We start from the raw sequence: 26,051 nt of genomic DNA on the forward strand, positions 1-26,051 counted from the left end.
AGTCAGCAGATGAGAGATCAGAAGCAGTGCCCACAGCAGCTACATACAGAGCACTGCAGTAGAAGGTAGATTACTAGTCAGCAAAGCTACCTAACCTAAACTCACTGTCCCTCAAATCCCTGCAGAGTTCTGTCCCTACAATACAGAGCAGTATCAAGTAGATTACTAGCCAGCAAAGTTACTATCAACTATCCCTCAAATCACTAACAGCTCTCTCCCTACACTAGCTCTTCCAAGCACACACAGGCAGAATGAAAAAACGCTGCAGGGCTTCAGTTTATATATGGAAGGGGAGTGGTCCAGGGGGTGTGGGGGTGGTCCAGGAGGGAGAGCTTCCTGATTGGCTGCCATGTATCTGCTGGTCTGGGGTGAGAGGGCAAAAATAAGCGCCAGCTAAGGCGAACCCAAATTGGCGAACGTCGCACGACGTTCGCGAACATTCGGCGGACGCGAACGGTCGATGTTCGCGCGAATTAGTTCGCGGGCGAACAGTCCGCGACATCCCTAGTAATGAACTATGCGGGGGGAATAGGATGAGGGATCTATCTAGTAGGTAGTAGGTAGGGGATTTCTTATTGGGGGGGCTAGTTCTTCTTTAATCACGTGAACCAACTGGGCAGCATACCAATGAGTACCACGGAGCGATCCTCTTCCTGTTCCTCTTGCTTCTCGTGGCAGCGCATTTGCATTAGAGTGAAAAGCTGAACTTTAACGAAAAAGTCGGCTTTTTCAATCAACTGCGCATGCGTTTGCCCCGGGAAATCTGAAGAAAGAAGAAGCCGGAAGAGGATCGCTCCGTGGTGCTTGCTGGTATAACCCCGGGCCGGTGCAGTTTTCTGCTGAAAGGAGCACCGGCCCGGGGTTTCCGGTAAGTCAAAACAATCACTTGGGGGTGCCTAACATTTGGCACCCAAGTGCAAGACGACTTTCCTTCTCCTTTAATAATATGCCAAAATGTCCTCATCCTAAAGAGACAGTGTACCCCTTTAACAACATTGGTGCAATGAATTGAGCTTGTGCCGGACATACTTCATGTCTATTATTTTTAATTAGGAAATATTTATGGTTTTTGTCATTTCTTGTACTAAACAGGGCACAAGTTGATAATGAAACTAAAGCCACAATCTGTTTTCTGATCCCAAATAGCGAAGGCAAACAAATCAGCAGTTCACTGAGAAGCATCTGTATAAACAAACCCCTCCATCTAGCTGCAGCCTTTTATCTCTCTAGACAAAGAACAGCTCATTATACAGAGGCTTCTCAGTCCTATTCATTGCACCAATTTTGAAAAATGAGTTAACACTGTCCCTTTAATGTTGTGGTTGTTTGTCATCCGCACAATTCTATATTTCTCATACTTTTAAATAATCATTGCTGTATCCCTTCCCTGCAATTGTCTCCCCCACCCCTACCAGTTCTCCTAACCACATTCATTTACAGGAAATCGGGAATTAGATATGAAAGTGAAAGCTCTGAATAAATACACCTCAGAATTTTATTTTTTGTGGTTTCTGAAATATTTGTATTTTATGTTCTTCAGCCCTCTGGCTAGGGGTCAGAACTGACACTTGCAATGATGCCATCTAGGCCCTATGTACTTAAAGTAAACCCTGCTGCATAGCACTGCTCACACATTGCTCAGTTGTTGCTGAACTGCAAATCCCACAATAATGTAACATATAATAAAGGTTGAGACATGCTGGAAGCTGTAGTCCAGCAACATCTGAAAGCAATACTGCACAATACAATTTTTCCTTTCAAGAGCCCATGGCTGAATTCAGATGCAAAATAATCCTCCAATGAGAATCTCAGCTGATCTGCATAAATCTGGCTCCCTTTTTCTTTTTCCTACAACTGGATTTGGAAGATTTAAGCCCAGTTTCCCAGCACTGAACAAGTCTGTCCTTTATCCCGTTGTCTGATTCCAGTGTAATATAATGAAGCAAAAGAGACGCCTACTCTAATGTAAGGTAATGACAATATGGCTGACACAGTGCAGTAAGTTGGCATTCTTATCTTGCATCTATAATGGTCAGAAAGTGAATTGTTTTCCATATGTAAATCCATTTTCAATATCTATTGTTTACTAGGAGGCGCAGTGGCACAACTTTATGTAGGGTTTAGTGTCCCTTTAATATTCAGAAGTGACCAAGTCAAGGCGTATTTGTTTTTGGGGTGTAGTAGCATCCATGCCTTCTACGTGTTTTATATAAGGGTGTCAAAAAGCTGTACTATATACTCTCCCATATGTATAAGGGTAAGGCCACACGAGGAGATTCGGGGAGATTTTGTCGCCTGACGACTAATCGCCTCATCTTTTTTTAGTGACTTTCTCCCCGAACTGACTCAGCGTTTTGCCCCAAAGGTTACAATGAAAAGTCGCCTGCGCTAATGCACACGCGGCAATGTGTTTTCTATAGTCGCCTGAAGTTGCCTCACTGAATAAAAAGCTAAATATATATCTTATATGGCAATCCTGGTTGGACTCACCGGATCACCGGACTGTAACCTTGAACTTTGCTGTTATGCACTGAACCTGCTCTGTTGTACATTTGAATGGTGTAATCTCACTAAGGACTATATAAAATTAGGGATGCACCAAATCCAGGATTCGGTTCGGGATTCGGCAAGGATTCGGCCTTTTTCAGCAGGATTCGGATTCGGCCGAATCCTTCTGCCCAGCCGAACCAAATCCGAACCTTAATTTGCATATGCAAATTAGGGGCGGGGAGGGAAATCACGAGACTTTTTGTCAAAAAACAAGGAAGTAAAAAATATTTTCCCCTTCCCATCCCTAATTTGCATATGCAAACTAGGGTTCGGATTCGGTTCGGTATTCGGCCGAATCTTTCACAAAGGATTCGGGGGTTCGGCCGAATCCAAAATAGTGGATTCGGTGCATCCCTATATAAAATCTTAAGACTGCCAAGCAAAAGTGTTGTCATAAGAATACCCACAAAGTGCTGATTTGTACTTTTATTTTATTTTTATTTTTTGTTTTGAAAAAGCAATAAAAAAAGATTACAAAAAAAGGGATTGTTCACCTTTAAGTTAACTTTGAGTATGATGTAGAGATATTCAGAGACAATTTGCAATTGGTCTTAATTTTTTATTATTTGTGGTTTTTGAGCTATTTAGCTTTTTATTCAACAACTGGAATATGAATAGGAGAGGCCTGAATGGAAAGATGAGTAAGAAAAAGTAGCAGTAACAATAAGGGGCAGATTTATCAAAGGTTGAAGTGAATTTTTGAATTAAAAAAACTTCAAATTTGAAAGTAATTTTTGGGTACTTCGACCATCGAATAGGCCAAATTCGACTTCGATTCGAATTGAAAAACCTTTGAAAATTCAACCACTCGAAAATCGAAGTACTGTCTCTTTAAAAAACTTCAACACTTCGCCACCTTAAACCTGCCGAATTGCTGTTTAGCCTATGGGGGACCTCCTAGAACCTATCAGAGCCTTTTGGGCAAGTTTTGAGAAGTCTAAATTTTTTTGAAAAATCCTTCGAATCGTTAGATTTGAAGGGTTAAATCGTTCAATCGTAAGATTTTATTTAGATCGTACTTTGATCGAATAAGCCTGTTTTCGCTGGAAAAAATACTTCGACTATCGAAGTACTCAAATTCGATGGTCGAATTTCGACGTTTTTTTACTTCAAAATTCGATCCTTGATAAATATGCCCCTAAATGTGTAGACTTACAGAGCATTTGTCTCATCAATAGGGTCAGTAAGAAGAAGGAGGCAAATAATTTAAAAATTATATTAAAAAATAACAAAAACTAATTGAAAAGTTGCTTAGAATTAGCCATTCTATAACATACTAAAAGTTAACTTAAAGGTAAACAACTCCTTTAATTTTAGTCTTTAAGAGTTGATCACCAATTTGTACACACCAGGCTTCAGGGAAGGCCCTAAGGGGCCCAAAATATATGGGCAGATGGGTAAAGAAACACCTTTTTCAGAAGCTTACATGCTCAATGTGCTACTGTACTCTTGTGCCTATTGGTGTGACAACAACACTCAAAGAGATATGAATATAATAATAGAATCACAATAAGATAAAGGGACTGCATGAGCTAGAGAAGTGCACTGTATCATTAGCACATAATGACTGAATGTAACATTCACTTTTATTATTAAAACAAAGTTGACCAAACTCCCTTCCCAAATTGAACTCATTTATCAATTTTTCTCGAAAAATTCAGAGTGAAAAAAATCTAGAGTCGCATTGTTGCTCTGAAAACACAATTTTATTGAATGGTTGATGCAAAAACTGAACGTGATTATTTGTCGAAAACCCAGACTTTATCGGATTATCCAGCTCAGATCACTTTAAGAAACGTCTTCAGGGAAGTCTGCCATTGACTTTTACATGACCTCGACAGGTTTGAGATGGAGTATTTTCGGATTCAGATTTTAAGCTGCTTTGGGGTATATTAAATCTCTAAAAATGTTAGTTTTTATTTTTCCATAAAAAATATCATGTTTTCCACATAAAAACCTTGACCAGAAAAAAAATTGAGGTTTAATAAATGGGCCCCTCAATGTACTTACGCTTGGAGTCCCTCCGTCTGTCCAGACTCTAAATTGAGGGTAGTGTGACACTTGGCACAAGGGAACCCTGGAGCTACCACCACCTCCAACGTGGTCCACACAGTATCTTAGTACAGGGAGGAGGGTCTATGTAGTGTAGGGGGGTAGGGTTTTTTTTTAACTTTTGGGGTTGCTTATTCTTTAAAAGGGAAAGCCAACAGCTTCTTTGGATCCCAACTGTTGGAGGAGGTAGATGGAACCCAGATCCTGGGTGGTGGTAGGCCAACTAGGTGAAGCTAGTGTGAGGATAGTTCTATAATAGCTTGTTGTAAAAGTAAGAGTTAGGATCTGGGTAGCTATTGAGCAGTCTGATGCTCCAACAAGGAAAGTAAGATTAGTATTCTGGGTGTCGCCTGTACAGACTCAAGTGTACAGACCTTAGGCTACAGTTATTCCCATAGAGGTTCCACTTGCAAGGCCTGTTTTCAGCACTGAATACTTCCAGTACCTGATTTGGGCAAACATTGCTGGAAGCTTGATCTTGAGTAATTACTAAATCACTGTACTGTATCATATGTGACTGTCCTCTAAGAGATTGTTCTACATCCCTGTAAATATAGATTTATCATTTGTATTAAGAACCACCGACACACAAAACAACACCCTTCCTCCACTAATTCTGTGAGGACCCCCTCTGAGATCAAGAGTCACGTGTGTCTTTGTTCTGCAGGGTTCAGGGCAGGTAAAGAGGTAAAACTGCATTCCCTCTGCCTGGGACACAGCAGCAATAAGTTTACACTATATATAGATATATATATATAGATATATATATAGATATATATATATATATAGATATATATATATATATATATATATAGATAGATATATAGATATATAGATAGATATATATATAGATAGATATATAGATAGATATATAGATAGATATATAGATAGATATATAGATATATAGATATAGATAGATAGATAGATAGATAGATAGATAGATATAGATATAGATATAGATATAGATATAGATATAGAGATATATATATATATATATATATATATATATATATATATATATATATATATATATATATATGTGTAATGATTCCAAATGGGCAGCACACCGCCTTTACAGCTTACCTCGGGTGCAAGGTAAATTAGATAGATAATAAAGCAAGAAATGACCAGCAACACCGAGTTCTTTGATGAAAAAATCAAAATGTATTCAAGTTACATGTAAAGCCTTTACATGTAACTTGAATACATTTTGATTTTTTCATCAAAGAACTCGGTGTTGCTGGTCATTTCTTGCTTTATATATATATATATCTATATCTATACACGATAAAAACAAGTAAAAAATGCTATTACTATACCAATTCTTGTGCAACCAGCACAGAACATTCCTTAATGAAGGGAAGTGTCATTAACAGACAATAATTGAGCAGAACTGCACCCTTCAGTTGATCTTTACTAACAAGAGCTGACTCTTCAAATTTCCTCTTTTTATTGGTTGGTTCACTGTCATGGGATAAACAAGCTAGTGAGAAGCTCTATACTTATACATTTGATTTGAATGAAATCCTTGAATGTGGGTCTGTACAAAAAATATCAATGGGTTACATATTATAGACATATGTAATAACAGATTTATCAAAGATCATATAAATCATATATCCTACAAGTTTTCCCAAAAGAACAGTTATCTGAGATAATAGAACACTATGGACAGTGTAACATTGTAACATGTTTTTTCCAGTGGATTTCATCTTTAACAAATTGATCAAATCCTTTCTGCTTTCTTGGGTAATAGTTATACCCCATCGACTGCTTCAGATTCAATCTGATCCAATATTTAGATGCCATTGATTGAAAATAGTCTTTTGCCCCTAAGAGTGGTTATATGGGCAGAGGCAATAACAGTTTCATAAAATGAAGAGACCCTGTTGCAATGTTGGGTTGTTTAGGACCCCATACAATATATATATAAATCAGTGTATAGAGTAGAATTCCATACTTCATTTCTTACTTCAGTAAGTTAAAGGAGAACTAAAGGCGAACTAAAGAAGTAGCTAGAAATGTTGTACATTATGTTTTGTGCTTCTGTACCAGCCCAAGGCAACCACAGCCCTTTAGCAGTAAAGATCTGTGTCTCCAAAGATGCCCCAGTAGCTCCCCATCTTCTATTCTGCTGATTCACTGCACATGCTCTGTGCTACTGTCACTTACTGAGCTTAGGGACCCACTCACACTATACAGTACACATAGAATAGAAATGTCACAATATAAGGCTGATTAGTAATTAATACAGATAATTACTACATGGTGGCACAGAAACCAGTGCAATTAGCATCACAATATAATAATCAGCCCTGTAGCATCAGCTTATATTACAGGGGAAGCTCATTTTTTGCTGGATAATTAGTGACGAGCCCTAAGCTTAGCTTCTCAATAGCCAATCAGAGCCCACTGAGCATGTGAGTGTCACAGACACTTTCCAAGATGGTGACCCCCTGTGACAAGTTTGAAGTCCTGGATCATTGTTGCTGTTGACAGTACAGTTTTATTGTAAATACATAACATTTCTCAGAAGCTTCGGCCCCTACTGAAAATGTTCCGAGCTTTAAATAATATCTGTCACAGAACAAATTTTTCTTAAAGTAAAACGCAGGGTCCGGATTTTGCTGCCCTGTTCCTCCCCTTTAGATCATCGATCTCTCTCTGTAGAGCATTCACTTTGCCTTGAAATCCAGCAGTCAGCATGGCATTTTGTTCCTGGAAACAGACGTTACAACAGACACAACCATAAGAACAAGGTAAGATATATATTATTATTATAAAATGTAAAAAATTTGTAATTTCCAGCCCAATTTTTATTTATAAAAACATTAGTCATGACTGGAATTATCAGCGATAGATACAGTTAGGTCTATAGATATTTGGGCAGAGACAACTTTTTCTAATTTTGGTTCTGTACATGACCACAATGAATTTTAAATGAAACAACTCAGATGCAGTTGAACTGCAGACTTTAAGCTTTAATTCAGTGGGTTGAACAAAAAGATTGCATAAAAATGTGAGGAACTAAAGCCTTTTTTTAACACAATCACTTCATTTCAGGGGCTCAAAAGTAATTGGACAATTGAGTCAAAGGTTATTTCATGGGCAGGTGGGGGCAATTCCCTCGTTATGTCATTATCAATGAAGCAGATAAAAGCCCTGGAGTTGATTTGAGGGGAAGATTTTGCTGTTAACAGACAACATGCAGTCAAAGGAGCTCTCCATGCAGGTGAAACAAGCCATCCTTAAGCTGCAAAAACAGAAAAAAACAATCCGAGAAATTGCTACAATATTAGAAGTGGCAAAATCTACAGTTTGGTACATCCTGAGAAAGAAAGAAATCACTGGTGAACTCAGCAACGCAAAAAGACCTGGACGTCCACGGAAGACAACAGTGATGGATGATCTCAGAATCATTTCCATGGTGAAGAGAAAACCCTTCACAACAGCCAAACAAGTGAACACCACTCTCCAGGAGGTAGAGTATCCAAGTCTAACATAAAGAGAAGACTACATGAAAGTAAATACAGAGGGTGCACTGCAAGGTACAAGCCACTCATAAGCATCAAGAATAGAAAGGATGGATTGGACTTTGCTAAAAAAAACATCTATAAAAGCCAGCACAGTTCTGGGAAAACATTCTTTGGACAGATGAAACCAAGATCAACCTCTACCAGAATGATGGCAAGAAAAAAGTATGGAGAAGACGTGGAACAGCTCATGATCCAAAGCATAGCACAGTTCTGTATAAAAGATTTGGGAGGCAGTGTGATGGCTTGGGTGTGGCTGCCAGTGGCACTGGGACACTAGTGTTTATCCATCATGTGACACAGGACAGAAGCACAAGAATGAATTCTGAGCTGTTCAGAGACACTGTCTGCTCAAATCCAGCTAAATGCAGTCAAATTAATTGAGAGGTGTTTCATAATGACCCAAAACATACAGCCAAAGCAACCCAGGAGTTTATTAAAGTAAAGAAGTGGAAAATTCTTGAATGGCCAAGTCAGTCACCTGATCTGAACCCAATTGAGCTGCATTTCACTTGTTGAAGACTAAACTTGGGACAGAAAGGCCACAAATAAACAGCAACTGAAAGCCGCTGCAGTAAAGGCCTGGCAGAGCATTAAAAAGGAGGAAACTCAGAATCTGGTGATGTCCATGAGTTCAAGACTTCAGGCTGTCATTGCCAGCAAAGGGTTTTCATCCAAGTATTAGAAATGAACATTTTATTTTCAGTTTTTTTATATGTCCAATTGCTTTTGAGCCCCTGAAATGAAGCGATTGTGTTAAAAAAAGGCTTTAGTTCCTCACATTTTTATGCAATCTTTTTGTTCAACCCACTGAATTAAAGCTGAAAGTCTGCAGTTCAACTGCATCTGAGTTGTTGCATTTAAAATTCATTATGGTAACGTATAGAACCAAAATTAGAAAAAAGTTGTCTCTGTCCAAAGATTTATGGACCTAACTGTATATTTTTCATGAAAATAGTGCCAATCAGGTCAGGACTGAGATTCGAAATAGACCCTGGCATTTCAAGTACAGCAAGGCCCAACAGAAACATTCAATGTCATCTTACAGCAGTCACTCTACAGAAAACACTTTTTCCCCACTCATAAGCCTAACTGAAAATGCCATAATTCTGCAACAACAAAAAAATGTCAACTTTAAAGGAAAGTATTTTTCAGTTCACCCAGAAGAGAGCTTGAATTATTGTTTATCAAGCAATTCGAGGCTGTAAGCTCATTCACTGTCCATTGTAAACTAAGTCAGGTTATTATTTGGTACTCTCAAGCCAACTGCTGTATCCCAGCATGACCAACACCCCCCCCCCAGTGGAAGATGAGTTAGCCATGGCTGTCAGGGGCAACCCTTGGTCTGTGAGTGAAACCCCATTGGCTGCTCTGTGGTGGTGAGAGTAGCAATTCCTGCACCCTAGCCTCTGACGTCACTTCGTCACTGGTGAGCCAAAGTAAGGTAGCCTCCATCCCTCCCTGAAGAAACGTTAACATTTTTTATTACCAAATATTATGCTCATGTTTGGAAGAAAATGTTGTCACAGCTTTAGTGGGTTTTTTGCACTGTCAATGGTATCCATTGGATTGAAGTTTGGGGAGTTATGTTCCTTATTCCTACTCTACCTTGGTCCTGTCTTTTGTATTGATCTCCTGGCATTGATCTGGTCTGTTCCTGGTTAGAAGTTTTATAAATGTGACCCAGTCTGTCTGACTATGCCTAGTTCTTTCCTTTTCAGCTCCTTCACTTTTACATTTGGTTCCCTCACTTGCCTTAGTGGGAATCACTGGATTCTCATGCAGTAAGACCTGGTGGTAGAGTCCTGCACGGGTCCAATTGGAAGGACCTGTGCTGACCCAAACCAGCTGACCCCTAACCTGACCCCACCACACAACACCCCCCCTACCCAGAGCCACTACCCGACCCGGACGATTTAAGTCAAACCACCCGACATGTGAAACCGGAAGTGACATTACTCCACTGCACCATCATCCGAAAAGGTAAAAAAAATTCCTTGCAACACCAGGGAGGGTGGGAAGGACATTTGCTGTGTACCCAGGCGAGTTAACTGCAGACTACCCACACGGTCAGGGAATCATGGATTTTCTACCCACAACCCAACCTCTTTAAGGGTATTCCACAGGTACCCAACTTGGTTCAGGACTCTATCTGGTGGCACCCATCAGTTTACTCTCCTGGGTTTTATGTAACATTAGCCATGTGATTTTTTGGCATCTATAGGTGTACTCAATACACCACACCAATAACAGTAGACATAAAATCCAGGCAAAGAGTCAAACCACTAAGACAAGACAGGAAGGCGAGAGAGACGAGCAGGAAATGTAACCAACAAACCCAGCTGGAGGGCCCATAGATTGCCTTTAAAGGCACTTTCGGTTCCATGGTAGCAGTGCATTGGAAAATGACACTGCATGTTTTGAGCTACCAAATAATTATTTTAGCAAACTAACGATTACAAAAACAATGATTTGAAGTGAAATAAGGAACAACAAATGGAACTGTATTGTAAGCACTCCAAACAGACTGTAACTGGGTTCACTGTACCTGTAGCTTTTGGTTAATCACCCGCTCATTCTCTGCTATTAAGTTGACCCTATCCCTTTCCATCTTCTCTATTAGCATCTTCTCGTGCTGCTCATGACTCTTCCTCTGGTCTTCCATACTTTTTTGTAGAGACCTCTCTTTCTCTTCAAGAACCAATCTTTGCCTTTCTGCTTCCTCTGCCTGAGCCTGACTCTCTGAAGGGGAAACAAATGGTTATAAATATCAATTTATAGAGAAACTGCATCACTTTCTCAGCTATTGCATGAGTTGCCTATTGCTTCCTCTAAGAATACAGTAGCATATCCTCACAGAAAAGTATAACCTTGAGCTGATATAAAATTCAGGAAGCCCCAGCATGGCAAGACAAGATACAAATAAAGACTGAGTTCCCTGACCTACTAACTGCTCTGGAATCTGGATATTCCCACCCCCATTCCATGTACCTGCAATCTCTTTCTCCTTTGCTGTCAGACTCTCATCTGCTTGGAGAATGGTAGCTTCAATTGCCTTCTTGTTATCCATAAATTCCTGTAGTACTTCAAGGCTCTATTTTCCAGGGAAAAAAAAGAAGTTATAATTTCTAGGCAAGGGATAAGGAAAGCATAAGAATGTTCCCTTTTATTTAATTTCAGACACAGGTGCAGCGGATTATGCATTTTGTGCAAACAACACGCTGTTCATTTCAACAGAAAAAAATGTGACTGCAAGTGTTAAATGAATCTATTCTATCTATATGGTTCATTTTAATATTCCTATAGTTTGTACCTTTAGGCCTTTGTATGGGGTGGTGTTATACACTGTCATAATTATCATCTTCTCTTCCAAGAACAGCATGTGCCCTCCAGGTTTTAAAAACTCTCCTTGGGATATTCTTTGGTCCAGAGGATCACTTAATTCCTCAATTATGATCTGACATCGCTCCATAGATTCCCTCTCATTGCGTTCTGAAAATTCCTTCATTTTTCCATCTAATAGATGCTGTTGAAAAAAAAACTATTATTTGAAATCAGGAGGGGATTACACTAGTGTCTGAACTCTTTGTGCATTTGTTGCATTGCTAGAAAAGTTTACAGCTCAGTAATATATTTTTACTCAAAGTCATAGGTGTTTGTTTTGAATCTACTATTAAGAAAAAAGAGAAAAAATAATAGAGTGTCACTCCTAAAGACATTTGTATCTTTTAAAAGTTCTCTTTTCATCTTATAATGTTTGGTAAATGCCTAGGTCAATGTTACTTCTATTCTCAAATTCAGCCTTGCTTCTGAAGCGTGCATGCAACTCTAGAAAGTCCAATTGGGCAACCTATTCCCTATCCAAATACCAAACATAAAGAAAAGGTAGAAGGTAAAGATCAGTCTTGCACCACACAGAGGGGATTTACTCTTAGGAAAACTGTAATCATATGAAGGCAAGGAGTAGTGGGCTGGTTGAAGTCAAGAATTCTTCACAATTGGTCTCCATTTCCTACTAACACATATTCCTTCTGGACTTGGAGCACAGTTTCTAGGATAAATCAAAGATAAAGTCTATAATATTAACAGGGGAAAAGCATGTTGGCACAACATTCTTGGGGAGTGTGTTCCAAGTGCCAAGGTACTATGTGGTAGTAGGCACTGGAAAGAGAGTAAAGAACTACAGGTATGGGACCTGTTATGCAGAATGCTCGTGACCTAGGGTATTCCGGAAATTGAATCTTTCCGTAATTTGGATCTTCATACCTTAAGTCTACTAGAAAATCATGTAAACATTACATAGACCCACAATAGACTGGTTTTGCCTCCAATAAGGATTAATTATATCTTAGTTTGGATCAAGCACAAGGAACTGTTTTATTATTACAGAGATTATTTGGCCTTTCCATAATTCAGAGCTGTCTGGATAACAGGTTTCTGCATAATGGATCCCATACCTGTAGTATTCTAGGGAACTAAGGGGGAGGCTGATATACAGTACCTCAAACTGTACATACTGTATGTAAACTATCATATTCACTATTTGACTGTTGTACCCTCCAGTAAATTGTGCTCAGGCTTCCAGTTATTAATTGGTGCCCTATACTGATTTTGGACAGCATATTACCCTCAGGTAGGATCAACCATTTGTTTTAAACTTTTCATGCAGCGTTTTTTTTTATCTTTAATAAAGGACACGTTTTAAATGCCCTGATAGTTCCTGGTGTACCAGTGTTTGGTACTCTTGAGATCTCTGTTCCACACTCTCCATCACTCTAGTACAATACCCTCAATATTCTCCACATTCGTCATTTACAACTGCAATTGCAGTTGCGCTGAGATGGCCACAACTGCTTTTTTTCGCATTGGAGTGTAACTTCAGATAACTGACCTTGAATTCTCTTTGGAAATTTTGATTCTCATCATTGAAGGAACGTTTCAAAAAGACCTTCAGAGCCTCCTTCTCACTCTCTTGGTGCATGTGCAGGAACTCCTCCAGTGTCTCTGTTGGGAACCTGGGCACTTGATTATTCATGCAAGTTTCATACTTGGTCAAGGCATCCTGAATAGCCCCAGTGTTCTCTATGACTGACAGCGCAAGGACAGCATTCTCCATACAGGGGACTGATCCACTTTTAATTGTCTCTATATAAAGGTTAGCAAGATGTGCCAGCACTAGAGACAGACAGAAGATAAAAAAAGGAATATTTGTTTTTTATATATCAAAAATGTTCAGTGTCTGACATAAAAAGGCTCTAATATCTACTTTACTCTTGTCTCTAATTTTTAGCAATGCTATTCTTCTGGCAGCCTTTCCAAATAGCAGGTAGTTGAAAACAGAGATAGACGTTCTTCAACTTGACTCTTTATTTTTTTAGTCTGCTTTAAGTTGTCCAAGTAACTGTCCAAGTCCAAGTAACCGTCTAGGGCCACTTGGGGTTGCAATTATAATGATGTGTTAAAGGAAACAATTAGATGGCCCCATAGCTGTAAAAGTATTTGATTTTAATAACTGAATTAGAAAAAAAATCATTGGGCGGATGGCATGTAGACATGTATTTCTTTGTATATGTTATGCTTATATATTTATATGGAGACGGAAAGACATATTTATTAAAAGATAAGGAGACATTTTGCCAAGATTGTTTGGGCTATCAGAATAGAATGGGTCTAAGCCTTATCTGGATCTCTATTATTGAATATCAGGAATGGCGCCTTCCAAAATAATAGAGCAACTCCATTACCATTAAATCAGGTGCCCCATTAAGGGTGAATTCAAAGCCTAACATACTATGAGGTTTAGTTATTATGCCAGCAATCTGCACTAAAAGAGGCCATTAAGACACCAATATTAGTACACTGTGGGTGCACACTTTCTTTCAGGCTGTAATTAGTATAAAAATGTAATTTATAACTAGCATTATGCATATGCACATATACAAACTGAACTAGAGGGATTCCAAAATCTTATACGACAACTTCTGTCAGGGCCACGCTTCTTTAGGACTTGTAGTCAGGAATTAGGAGTTTGACACTGAAGAACAAGCCAATACATACAAACTAACAATACCCATTGAGCTTTGACATTACTGCAGCCCTGGATATTTTGCTTGTCCAAGAGGTCATCTAAGGCCCTCTTAAGACTAAGGTAATCACCAGGCAGGAGCTTACATAGACCCACTGGCCTTATTGTGAAGACTACTTACTTCTACCAGTGACTAAGAGACCACCAGGAAGAGTTTTGACTATTCCTTGTCTGTGTATATAATCACAGAACTTCTGAGTTTGTTCCACAAATGCTCTTTCCAGGTCCCGCTCTTCTAGGTCCTCCAGACGTTGAAGGTTTTTTGTGGAGGAAGGTCGGTCAAACACAAAACATTTATGTGAGTGAAAGTAGTGGAGGATGCACTCCCTTGGCAGGTTGTGATCTTGACTTTTCTTATCCGTACCTAGTAAAAGTAAAGTCACATGTTTGTTTTCTAGAAATATTGGTATAAATTGCTCAAGTGAATAATTACTTTAATACATTGGACTGCAAGAGTGGCAGCCATAAAGCCATGTGCATAGAAAATAGGTCAATTTAAATAACTGGGGTTTATTTTTTAATGTTGTTCTTTATGGTTGTAGGTGTATGGAGGCAGGTTGGAATGCCGTTGGGATTTAAGGTTACACTTAAAGGGAAAAGACTGATTTATAAGAGTGTGATTTATTAGGTGCAATTCATGTATTGGTGATTCATTAATACCTTTCTTGAGTTTGAGGGAATTCATTAAATATTCATCTTCAGTTACTGTCCTTCCATTCAGCTCTAATATCAGGCTGAAATCACGCACGCACCACGTGAATGATGGGAATATGCGCTTGAATTCGCCAGATTCATTCTTTTCTTCTTCTACTGGGTTTGATTTTACCTTTATCAGTTTTGACAGTTCCGTCACATAGCTGAGACATATTAAGGATAAAATTAAAGAAGAGCAAAAGATGATGTTAGCACCCACTCTTTAACTAACAAATCTACTTTTATCCATGATCTGTTTTGCTCTAATTCACAGAAACCTGGTTTTCACAGAATGATACCACCGTTGAGGCTGCACTTTCTCATAGTGGTATCTCTTTCTCTCACACCTCTCCCCCGAAGCCATTGGTGGGGGAGTTGGAATTCTCCTCTTGCTGTCCCTTCAAACCTATTCCTATTCCTCCAGCCTTCTCATTCAACTGTTTTGAGGTGCATGCCCTTCAGATCATCTCTACAGGTAGCTGCCATTTACAGACCCCCATCAGCCTCCTCCACTGCTGCGTTGCTTTTTGATTTTGACATCTGGCTTTTTTTCTTCCTCTGCACTGACAGCCCTGCAATCAACCTTGGGCATTTTAACTTCCACATCGATGATGCTTAACAACTCTGGCCCTCCTGTTTTCTCAGCCTAACCTCCTCCTTTAAGCTCCAGCAGTGGACAAACACCCTACTCATAAGGATGGCCACAGCAATTCCTTTCCCGTGTCCGACCACCATTTGGTTAAATTTTCCATCTCTCACTCTACCTTGCCCACCTGCTCCCCTCCCAGCCTTAGCTCAGTCTTTCAGGTCCAGTCTCACTTCCTTTAAGGAGATGTCTGCTCCTGATACCCTGGTAAGCGAGTATAATCACATACTATCCTCAACCATTGGCTCATTTGCCAAAACCCACGACCCGGGCTGAATTCACAAACCAGATTCTTACTCTCCTGTACAAGATCTGCTGAATGTATGTGGAAAAAAATCCTGTACGCAAGCAGACTTTATTCTCTATAAATTTCTACTGTCCTGCCTCAATTCTGCCTTGTCGAAGTCCAAGCAAGAGTACTACAGTATCCTTGTAAACAATCACAAATCCAACCCTCGATGCCTGTTTTCTTTATTCAATACTCTTCTCCATCCCTCATCAACAGTAACACTCAACCTGACACACTCCACACTCTCCTCAGGACTTTGCTCATTTCTTTAAAGACAAAGTAGAGTCCATCCACTATCAGATCCCTACCTCTACCAATGCAAACCAGCTCCTCCTTCCTAAGACCCTTTCTGCATGTCTTAAATACTTTCCTCTGGTAACAATGTTTGAAGTCTCCAAGTTCTTCTTGTCCTCCCCACTCACAACTTGCCCTCTTGACCCTATGCCTTCTTCTCTGCTCAAACACTGTGTTGCAGAGCTTACACCACCACTTGCTCACATCTTCAATTCTTCTCTGGCTTATTTAACCTTCCCTTGTCCTTTCAAACAGGCCTGTGTAAAGCCTATTCTTAAAAAGGCCACAATTAACCCATCCTGTCTGTCAAATTACCCTTCTGTCTCACTTCTACAGCTTGCATCTTAACTCCTAGAACATATTGTGTCCTCCCATCTTACTAACTCTCTACACACCCTTGATATGTTGGACCCTCTGCAATCTGGTTTCTGACCTGGTCACTCTACAGAGAGTGCTTTGTGCAGAGTTACAAATCATCTTCAGGTTGCCAAAGCCAAAAGTCACTTCTCCATCCTTATCCTCCTAGACCTATCATCTGCATTTTACCGGTTGACCACTCTCTCTCCTGATGCAGCTTCTGTATTTGCTTGGCATCTGTAACCAGGCTACTTCTTGGTTTTCTTCTAACCTTTCTAAGTGATCATCCACTGTCTCCTATGCTAACACCACCTCATCTCCAGTTCCCCTTAATGTCGGGGTGCCATAAGGCTCTCTACTTGGACCATTGTTGTTCTCCCTGTTCACTCTATCTTTGAGAGATCTCATCCACTTATTTGACTTTAATTATCTCTATGCTGATGATGCCCAAATATATTTATCCACTCCTTCATTAACAGCTGAAACAGAGACTTAAATCTTTAACTGCCTCCTAGCAATCTCCAACTGAATGAACCAGCGCCACCTCAAACTCAACCTACAACTACTACAAACTAGCCTGGTCTTACTATCTCTATTAATATCTCTATTGATGGCATGCTCATTAACGCTGTCAACTTCTGGGGGTAATCTTTGACTGCTCTCTCTCCTCTGATCACATTAACACCACTGTCAAAACCTGTCACTTTTTCTTACACAATATTACCAAAATCCATCCCTTTTCTTTCATCTGCTATAGCCAAGATGCTCATGCATATCCCATCCTATCTCTACTAGATTACTGTAACCTTCTACTAACTGGCTTCCCTAACTCCCAGCTCTCCCCTCTACAGTCTGTATTAAACACTGCTGCCAGAATTATCCTCCTCTCATCCAAAAGGGTACAGGCCCCTCCGCTGCTGAAGTCCTTATCATGGCTTCCCATAAAACAAAGAATAACTTACAAACTCTTCCTCATAACCCTCAAAGCCCTTCATTCATCTGCACCTAACTACATCTCATCTCTTGTTTCTCTATATGTTCCTGGTCACTAGAGAGAGCAATCCCCCACTACTACTGCTGTTTCCCACATCAAACCCTTCTGTCTTGCTGCTCCTTATAGTTGTAGTGCCATTCCTGAATCTCTCCAGAGAGAATCCTCCTTCAGTGTCTTTAGAACTAAATTCAAAGACTACCTCTGGGAGCATCTGGATAACACTTGAACTGGCAACCGGCACTTATATGACCGTGTCACGCATTGTAGCCTACGGAGCCACTTTAATACCCCCTCTGAATTGTGTCTGTAAGTTACCCTCCCATTTAGACTGTAAGCCCTATGGGTTAGGGTCATCAATCCTGTGCACCCTGTATTGTAATTATATAGTGAATAAAGTACCCCCTCTTGTAAAATATAAGGATATTATAAGTTACAGAGGAGTTTCATGACCATATAAAACGGCCGAGTGTTTTTATAGAGGTCATGGAACTCCGAGGTAACTTCTAATATCCTCATATTTTGCAACTGGGGGTACTTTATTTATTATAATAAACAAGTTTGAGTGAGTCATGTGACAGAAATGACATCAGAACTCACCGTTTATAACTGATGACATCAGAACTCACCGTTTATAAGGATATAATTTACAGGATATTCATGGCTTTTGTGTATTATATAAATTTATATTTATGTGATTTGTATTTCTAATAATTCACTTATTGTTACTTATTCATGCAGTGACCCCTTGTTTGTTACTACTAATTTATTGTTTTGCTGTACAGTGCTTTGTCCTCAAGGAGTGCTATACAAATAAAAATATACATACAACACAGTGTTAATGGCAAATGAAATATTAGGGTGATTAACTGAGAGGTGTTTCTATAAAGGATACTGTAGTTGCTCCATTGCGTGGTTGTCGATGGTTCCCATGCTGTTATATACCAAGTTGCTGCTTAACAGAACTGCCAGAGAGAAGATCCAGGCATCATTTTTGCTATCTCCCTGAAATAAGTGAAATACATCGTTAAACAAGAGTAAGACCCAAGCTCCCCAATATACAAGCTTATGGTTTCCAGTAAAGATAAAAATTAGAATCATTAGGAGTCAATTACAAATGTTACTATGAGGCAGCAATTCAAAAGAGAAAAGGCTCAAGTTACATAGCAAATAGCAGCTAAGCTCTGCAGAATATAATGGTGGTCTACAGAGCTCATCTGGTATTCGCTATTTAACCTGGGCCATTTAGTCCTATATAAATTGCCTGCAACAGCATCTTGTTTATACACACAATAGAAGTATTTCTGAAGCAAACAGATCAGTTTTACCAATGCAGGGCAACAGTGCATTATATTTGAATTACTTTATAACACTTTAAATTTTGTGGTTATTGTTCCTTTAAAGAAGAGAAAAGTCTCTTAAAGAGGTGGTTCATCGTTACCTTTTAGTATGTTTTTATAACGGTCAGTATACGCAACTTTTCAAATGGTCTTCTTGTGGTGTTTATACAAATGGCCTGTAGATGTAACTGTGTTCAGACATACTGTGCATACTTCCTGGACAGCTTGAAAGTGAAAGTTACTGTAATGCCTGCATGACTCTGCTAATAAAGCACTGTTATACTCTACTCCTCCTCGGCTACCCAAATCATAACAAATGGCGACAAGGATGGCTATTCTACCTCTGCAGCAGCCTGCACCTTTTCTTCCAAACCCTGGTGAGCCTACCATACTTTTTACTGCTTGGATCCGTATGTTTGAAAATTACATTATTGCTGCTGACCAAGGGGAGATTTCTGCTGCTAGAAAGGGTGCTTTACATATTCACTGCCTGGGAACAGAGGGACAGCGTATATTCTATACATTACCATTACCTGATGATACTTATGAAACTGCTCTTACTGCTATAAAGAACTTTTTCGTGACAAGAGTAAATGTGGTTGCTGAAAGATATAAATTCCGCCAACGTGGACAGTGTAATGGTGAATCCACAATTTGTAGCAGCTTTGAGAGAGCTGGTTGTTACCCGTGAGTTTGGGAATCTAACAGATGAAATAGTGGAAAAAACAAACTCACCTCGCATTAGAGAGAGACTGCTCCTAGAGCAGGATTTAACCCTTGCAAAGGCTATTACAGTTGCTAGCCAAATTGAAACAGCAGTGGCAGAGGCTAAAACTCTCAGTCAGGGAACTGCTGGGAATGTACAGACTGTGAATTCAGCACTGTGGCCTAATAATGCAAAGTCACAGGCAAAATACAGTGCTAAGGAAAGGGATTTACCTACACTGCAAAACCGTGCAGCAAATACAAATAGAAAATACTGCTTTCGCTGTGGTTCAACACAACACACTGCAAATCATGATACATGTCCTGCAAAGGCTAAATGGTGCCGCAAATGCACAAAAATAGGACATTTTGCCAAGATCTGCTGTAGTTCTGCTAAAGATGTTCATGAAGTCACTACTACAAATGTTACAGTATTAAGTGAGGATATAGCTGGTACATTTATTCCAGACAAGTTTATATGCACTGTCAGTGTCAGTACTGCTTCTGCTGACAAGGGACACTCTATTAACCTGATGCAAGCTTGATACAGCTTGATTCAGCTGTTTCTATACTACCAAAGATATTTTCTTGAAATACTTTGCAAAAGATCCTGCTGAATTATTACATGGCAGACAGATGCGCACTACGTAACATGTTGCAGACATCAAACTTCCACAAAATACTGTGCCTACAAAATCATCTACTGCTGACATTGTGAAACATCAACAAGCCAAATGCAAGGCTTATACTGACTTGGCTTATACACCAAAATTTGGTGCCAGAGAAGTACACTTTCAGCCTGGATCTTTAGTCAGAATTAAGAAACCAGGAATACTGAAACAAGGACAATCTAAATTTACTACACCACTTGAAGTATTTGATGGACGCATATGGAATGAAAGTCATCTTGCTCCTGTTAGATATGACTTTGGAGAAGCTCCATTTGATGAAGGACATTTTCCTACTCCTGATGTCAACTGCAATAGGCCTGAAGAAAGTGAACCTATAAGGCGTACTGAGAGAATCAGAAATCTACCTGCATTGACCCAGGACTATGTGATGTGAATAATGTATATTATTGCTTTAAGATGCATTGTTGTTGTTTATTACATTTGCCCAAATGCTTTCCTACTATAGGGGGATATGTGGTGTTTATACAAATGGCCTGTAGATATCACTGTGTTCAGACATACTGTGCATACTTCCTGGACAGCTTGAAAGTGAAATTACTATTGTGTAATGCCTGCATGACTCTGCTAATAAAGCACTGTTATACTCTACTCATCCTCGGCTACCCAAAACATAACACTTCCTTATTTATTTTTTATTGATTTGCCTTCTTCTGACTCTTTCCAGCTTTTAAATGGGGGTCACTGACCCCATCTAAAAACAAACAAGGCAATAAGCAACACTGCAGAATTTTAGTATCTCCAGATTACTGTACCCAAGGCAAAGGTATAGCTGCTTGTGCACCTGCCAGCAACTTTGTGACTTAGTGCTTGCTGCACTCCATGTTTCATGGAGGTAAGAAGCTGCCTTGCTTCTGATATTGTTTGAAGATTGTGTTTCTGTAGCAGACAACTAGATAACGGGTTTCCAGATAACGGATCCCATACCTGTATTTTGTTTGCCTATAGCAAAATTCTCTATAAATGTTATTGGTATGCTTTAAATAAAGCTTTAGCTAGATAGAGGAATTTCCCTAACAGGCAAATAGGCGGAACATTAACTCACCTTTTCCACATCCCCCAGTCCTTCTGTGTCCAACAACACAAGGGTTTGTGAGGGTTGGTGAGGATGAGGAACACACCACATCCAAATCCCTTTAGTCTTTGATTGAATGGTGGATCCTAGCGGGAAACCTAGAAAGGGAGAATACATTGAATAAACCTATTGTTTTAGGCAAAAAAAAACAACTCAGCATAAGGAGAAAGATATAATGTTATTGCATTAAAGGGGTGGTTCACCTTTAAGTTAACTTTTAGTATGTTATAGAATGGCCAGATCTAAGCAACTTTTTAGTTTGTCTTCATTATTTATTTTTGATAGTTTTTCAATTATTTGTATTCTTCTTCATAGTCTTTCCAGCTTTCAAATGGGGGTCACTGACCTCATCTAAAACAAATACTCTGTAAGTCTACTATTTTATTTTAATTGCTACTTTTTATTACTCAACTTTCTATTCAGGCCCTCTCCTATTTATATTCCAGCCTCTTTTTCAAATCATTTCATAGTTGTTATGGTAGTTTGGACTCTAGCAACCAGATTGCTGAAAGTGCAAGCTGGAAAACTGCGGAATAAAAAGGTGAATAACTTAAAAACCACAAATAATAAAAAATGAAAACCAATTGCAAATTGTCTAAGAATATCCCTCTCTACATCATACTAACAGTGAACAACCCCTTTAATGCAGGGATATAAGATGGGGCATTAAAAGGTGAATATAAATATGATGGAAACTACATACACAGAGATAGGGGAATGAAGCTGTATGAGTTAAATTAATGCCCTAGGATATAAAGGGGTGCAGAATCAAATTGCTGTTTTAGGATATACTAAGGGCATCTGCTCTTTAAAGAGATACTGATTAGGGATGCACTGAATCCATGATTCGGTTCGGGATTCGGCCAGGAATCGGACTCTTTCAGCAGGATTCGGCCAAATCCTTCTGCCCGGCCGAACCAAACCCAATTTGCATATACAAATTAGGGGTGGGAGAGAAATCACGTGACTTTTTGTCAGAAAACAAGGAAGTAAAAAATGTTTTCCCCTTCCCACCCCTAATTTGCATATGCAAATTAGGGTTCAGATTCGGTTCGGTATGCGGCCGAATCTTTCACAAAGGATTCGGGGGTTCGGGCGAATCCAAAAAAGTGGATTCGGTGCATCACCAATACTGACTAGTGATGGGAGAATTTGTCCTGTTTCACAGAAAAATTCACGAATTTCCGGCAAAATCTGCAAAATGGCGAAAAATTGGCAAAACTTGAATTTTGGCGCCAGCGTAAATTTTGATACGTGCATCACTTCTGACACGCGCGTCAATTTTGACACTGGTGTTAAAGTCAATGGGTGTCCTAATAATGTTGACGCACGCCGGTTTTGACGCGAGCGACTTTTCCAAAATGTTTTGACGCCTGTGAATTTTCACGTAAATTTCACAAATGTATTTGCTGGCGGTGAAACGCGGAAAGTCGACGCAAATTCATGCCTAGCGAATTAATTTGCCCATCACTAATACGAACATCAGAAAATAACCTTTTTTATTATCTATCATAACATTGTCTTTGAATGCTGTTTACAATTTTGCCATAACAGTATTTGCCTACTACCCTACCTCTATTACTACCCTGTTCCTCTATAAGTAGGCTGCCATATTTGTGCAGCAGGAGTCCGTTAGCATTCGAAACTCTAACTCTGGGGTCCCCAACCACCGGGCCCAGAGTCGGGCCACGGACAGTCCTGAACTGGGCCGCCGAGCCTAGCCTGCAATTAACGCCGGTGTGCCGAATTGGACACCTAGTTGCCGCTGGGCCCCCCAACCTCCTCCCCACCTCTCCCCCAATCCCCGACCCCTGCTGACCCTCTCCCGATCCCCTGCAAAAAAATTTTCCTTTACAGCGGTCCCTGAGCCAAAAAAGGTTGGGGGCCGCTGCTCTAACCGACAGGGACAGTCAGATTGACAAAACAGTCAGGTTTCGGAACTTCAAGTGACAATCACTTACAGAACTATCAGCGAAAAACGATCAACATGAGCTTTAGGTCATTTTTAATGTAGATTAATATTTTGAAAATAATTTTTTTAATGTCAGTATCACATTAAAGGGGACCCGTCACCCAAAAAAATTATTCAAAATCCTATTTTATCACATAAGTCAACCAAAATGAACTTTAATTACACTATATAAATTATTTGAATCTTGTTTCCATGAGTCTTGGATTTCAAAATTATAACAAACAGGCAGGAGCCATTTTTGTGGACACTGTTATTAAGACAAGCCTCAGAATCTTGTTTGTGCACCAGAATGGGGGACCTGATGTCCTTCTCAGGGCATAGAGGAGGGACAGACAATATTTGATTGACAGCTGAGATTTTTAAATGAGCTTACAACAGCTATGAATACTTTAATAAAAAATAGAAATTGGATTTCATGTTTAATTTGAAAAGGACTTTTATTATACAGATTTTTGTGTCTGGGTGACCGGTCCACTTTAAGAGTAATATACTGTACATATAAGCAATATACTGTAGACATTGTTCACAGCCAATACTGATAGAGTATTCTGGCAGCCTTTTAACAGCAACACTGTGCCCCTGTACATCAGCACTAGTGGCCAAGGTGTAAGAATAAGGAACAAAGTACAAATATATACAAAGCTTTAAGATTTCAAGAACTTACCCGTTTTGCTTCCTGCTAGTTTGTTCATCAAATAAGATTTCCCCGTCCGATATTTCCCAACAATCACCACAACAACCACTGGATCCGTGATCTGAGACAGAATCTCTTCTGCTTCTGCATTAATCACAAACTCATTGCCATTCCTGTTCTCGATCAGGCACATCGGATCCTTCATATGGATTTTGGAGCTCATGTTTATATCTGAGCAACCTTAAACATGAAAAAAGGAACGGTCAAAAAACATCACATATATAATGCGTCTTTTATTCCAAAAGTGGAACATTTATAAAAAGTAACTTGGAGCTATAATATATATTGTGTAGAAATGCCGTACAAAATTGAAGAACTGATTCTACCCTTAGGGTTAGTTCACACAAGGAGATTCGGGTAGATTTTGTCACCTGGCGACTAATCGCCTCGTCTTCCGAACTGCCTCAGCGTGTTTTCCCATAGGCTATAATGAAAAGTTGCCTGCGCTAATGCACATGCGGCGATGCGTTTTCCATCGTTGTCCGAAGTTGTCTCACGGAGGCAGGCGACAAAATCTCCCCGAATCTCCTTGTGTGAACTAACCTAATTCTTCACTGATAACAGCCGTCATTAAATAGGCTGGATATTAAATAGAGTGGATTTCTACAGTAGCTGAAAAACACTTCTCTGTATCTTTTTATTACTCAATAAAACAGAAGAATAAGAATCCTCCTCTTAGTCAACATTGTTTTGTCTCGCTTAAACATTCTCCCTCCCCAAATTAATAAAGAAAGAGATAGAGGAGAGTTACCTACTATGTATCCTTGATTCTACAGGATCTGTCTCAGTTCTTTTCCTCTCTCTGTATGTCTCGGGTGTTGGTCTGTAACCTCCTGATAATGTTATTGCATTCCTATGTTTCAAACGAAAGTGAAACTGAATTTAGAGAGAGAGTGGCAAAGCCAGAGAGAGAGAGAGAGAGAGAGAGCTATACAGAGGAATGTATTAAAGGGTAAACAGCCCGACTGAACCAGACAGAAGACTGATTTATAGACAAAGGGCTGGTTTGGACAAATGATTCAGCATTATTCTGAAAGGTTCCTGAGCTCATACATGCTTCTTTAATCTTGAAACCGTCCTGCCTATAAAAAAAGGAAAGTTAAATAATAACACCTAGGAATAATAATTAATAAGTGAATCAATGTGTAATTCAATTTCAATTCTCAGCAACTGCCTATATGTAACGTAACCAACTAAATGGGTCACGGACGCTAGCAACCTGACTCCGAAGCAACAGCTTCTATTTTATTTTTCTTGTTTCACTTTTACATTGTTATTCTCATATTCGTGCAGATTGCAAAATGTACAGTCTTTGTCAGCCTGCTCCCTCCCGTCCCAAAAAAAGTTTGGCAGGCAAGCATATATTGGTATGGGATCTGTCATCCTGAAACCCATTATCCAGAAAGCTCAGAATTACGGAAAGGCCGTCTCTCATAGACTATTATAATCAAATAATCGAAATGTTTAAAAATGATTTCCTTTTTCTCTGTAATGATAAAACAGTAGCTTGTACTTGATCCCAACTGAGATATAATTAAAGGAGAACTAAAGATGTAGCTAGAAATGTTGTACATTATGTTTTGTGCTTCTGTACCAGCCCAAGGCAACCACAGCCCTTTAGCAGTAAAGATCTGTGTCTCCAAAGATGCCCCAGTAGCTCCCCATCTTCTTTTCTGTTGATTCACTGCACATGCTCTGTGCTGCTGTCACTTACTGAGCTTAGGGACCCACTCACAATATACAGTACACATAGAATAGAAATGTCACAATATAAGGCTGATTAGTAATTAATACAGATAATTACTACATGGCAGCACAGAAACCAGTGCAATTAGCATCAGAATTTAATAATCAGCAAACCTGTAGCATCAGCTTATATTACAGGGGAAGCTCATTACTAAAAGATCCATTTTCTGGAAGATCCCAGGTCCAGAGCATTCTGGATAACAGGTCCCATACCTGTACTGAAATCTCGGAATAACAATGCCTACAATATACTAAAAGTGAAATACCCTTTTAGAATTACTTGAATTTGTTCACAATTGGTTTCATTGAGGGGCTATTTCAGGCAAAAAATGACTTCAGT

The 26,051-nt window shown here is 39.5% G+C and overlaps 1 protein-coding gene across 1 annotated transcript; it reads right to left on the reverse strand.

Moving 5' to 3' along the window:
* Positions 1-4,721: 4,721 nt before the first annotated feature.
* Positions 4,722-24,764, reverse strand: gbp1.L (guanylate binding protein 1, interferon-inducible L homeolog; the record flags this gene model as incomplete). The annotated part of the gene is given in 12 exon segments (NM_001097040.1): positions 4,722-5,270; positions 5,809-7,320; positions 10,684-10,877; positions 11,127-11,229; positions 11,449-11,661; positions 13,027-13,310; positions 14,342-14,584; positions 14,881-15,077; positions 18,386-18,495; positions 21,270-21,397; positions 23,936-24,145; positions 24,721-24,764. Coding segments are annotated over 10 exon segments (1,785 nt in total).
* Between the last annotated feature and the right edge of the window lie 1,287 nt (positions 24,765-26,051).

The sequence above is a fragment of the Xenopus laevis genome, chromosome 7L (assembly GCF_017654675.1).
Source record: "Xenopus laevis strain J_2021 chromosome 7L, Xenopus_laevis_v10.1, whole genome shotgun sequence".
Taxonomy (NCBI): Eukaryota; Metazoa; Chordata; class Amphibia; order Anura; family Pipidae; genus Xenopus; species Xenopus laevis.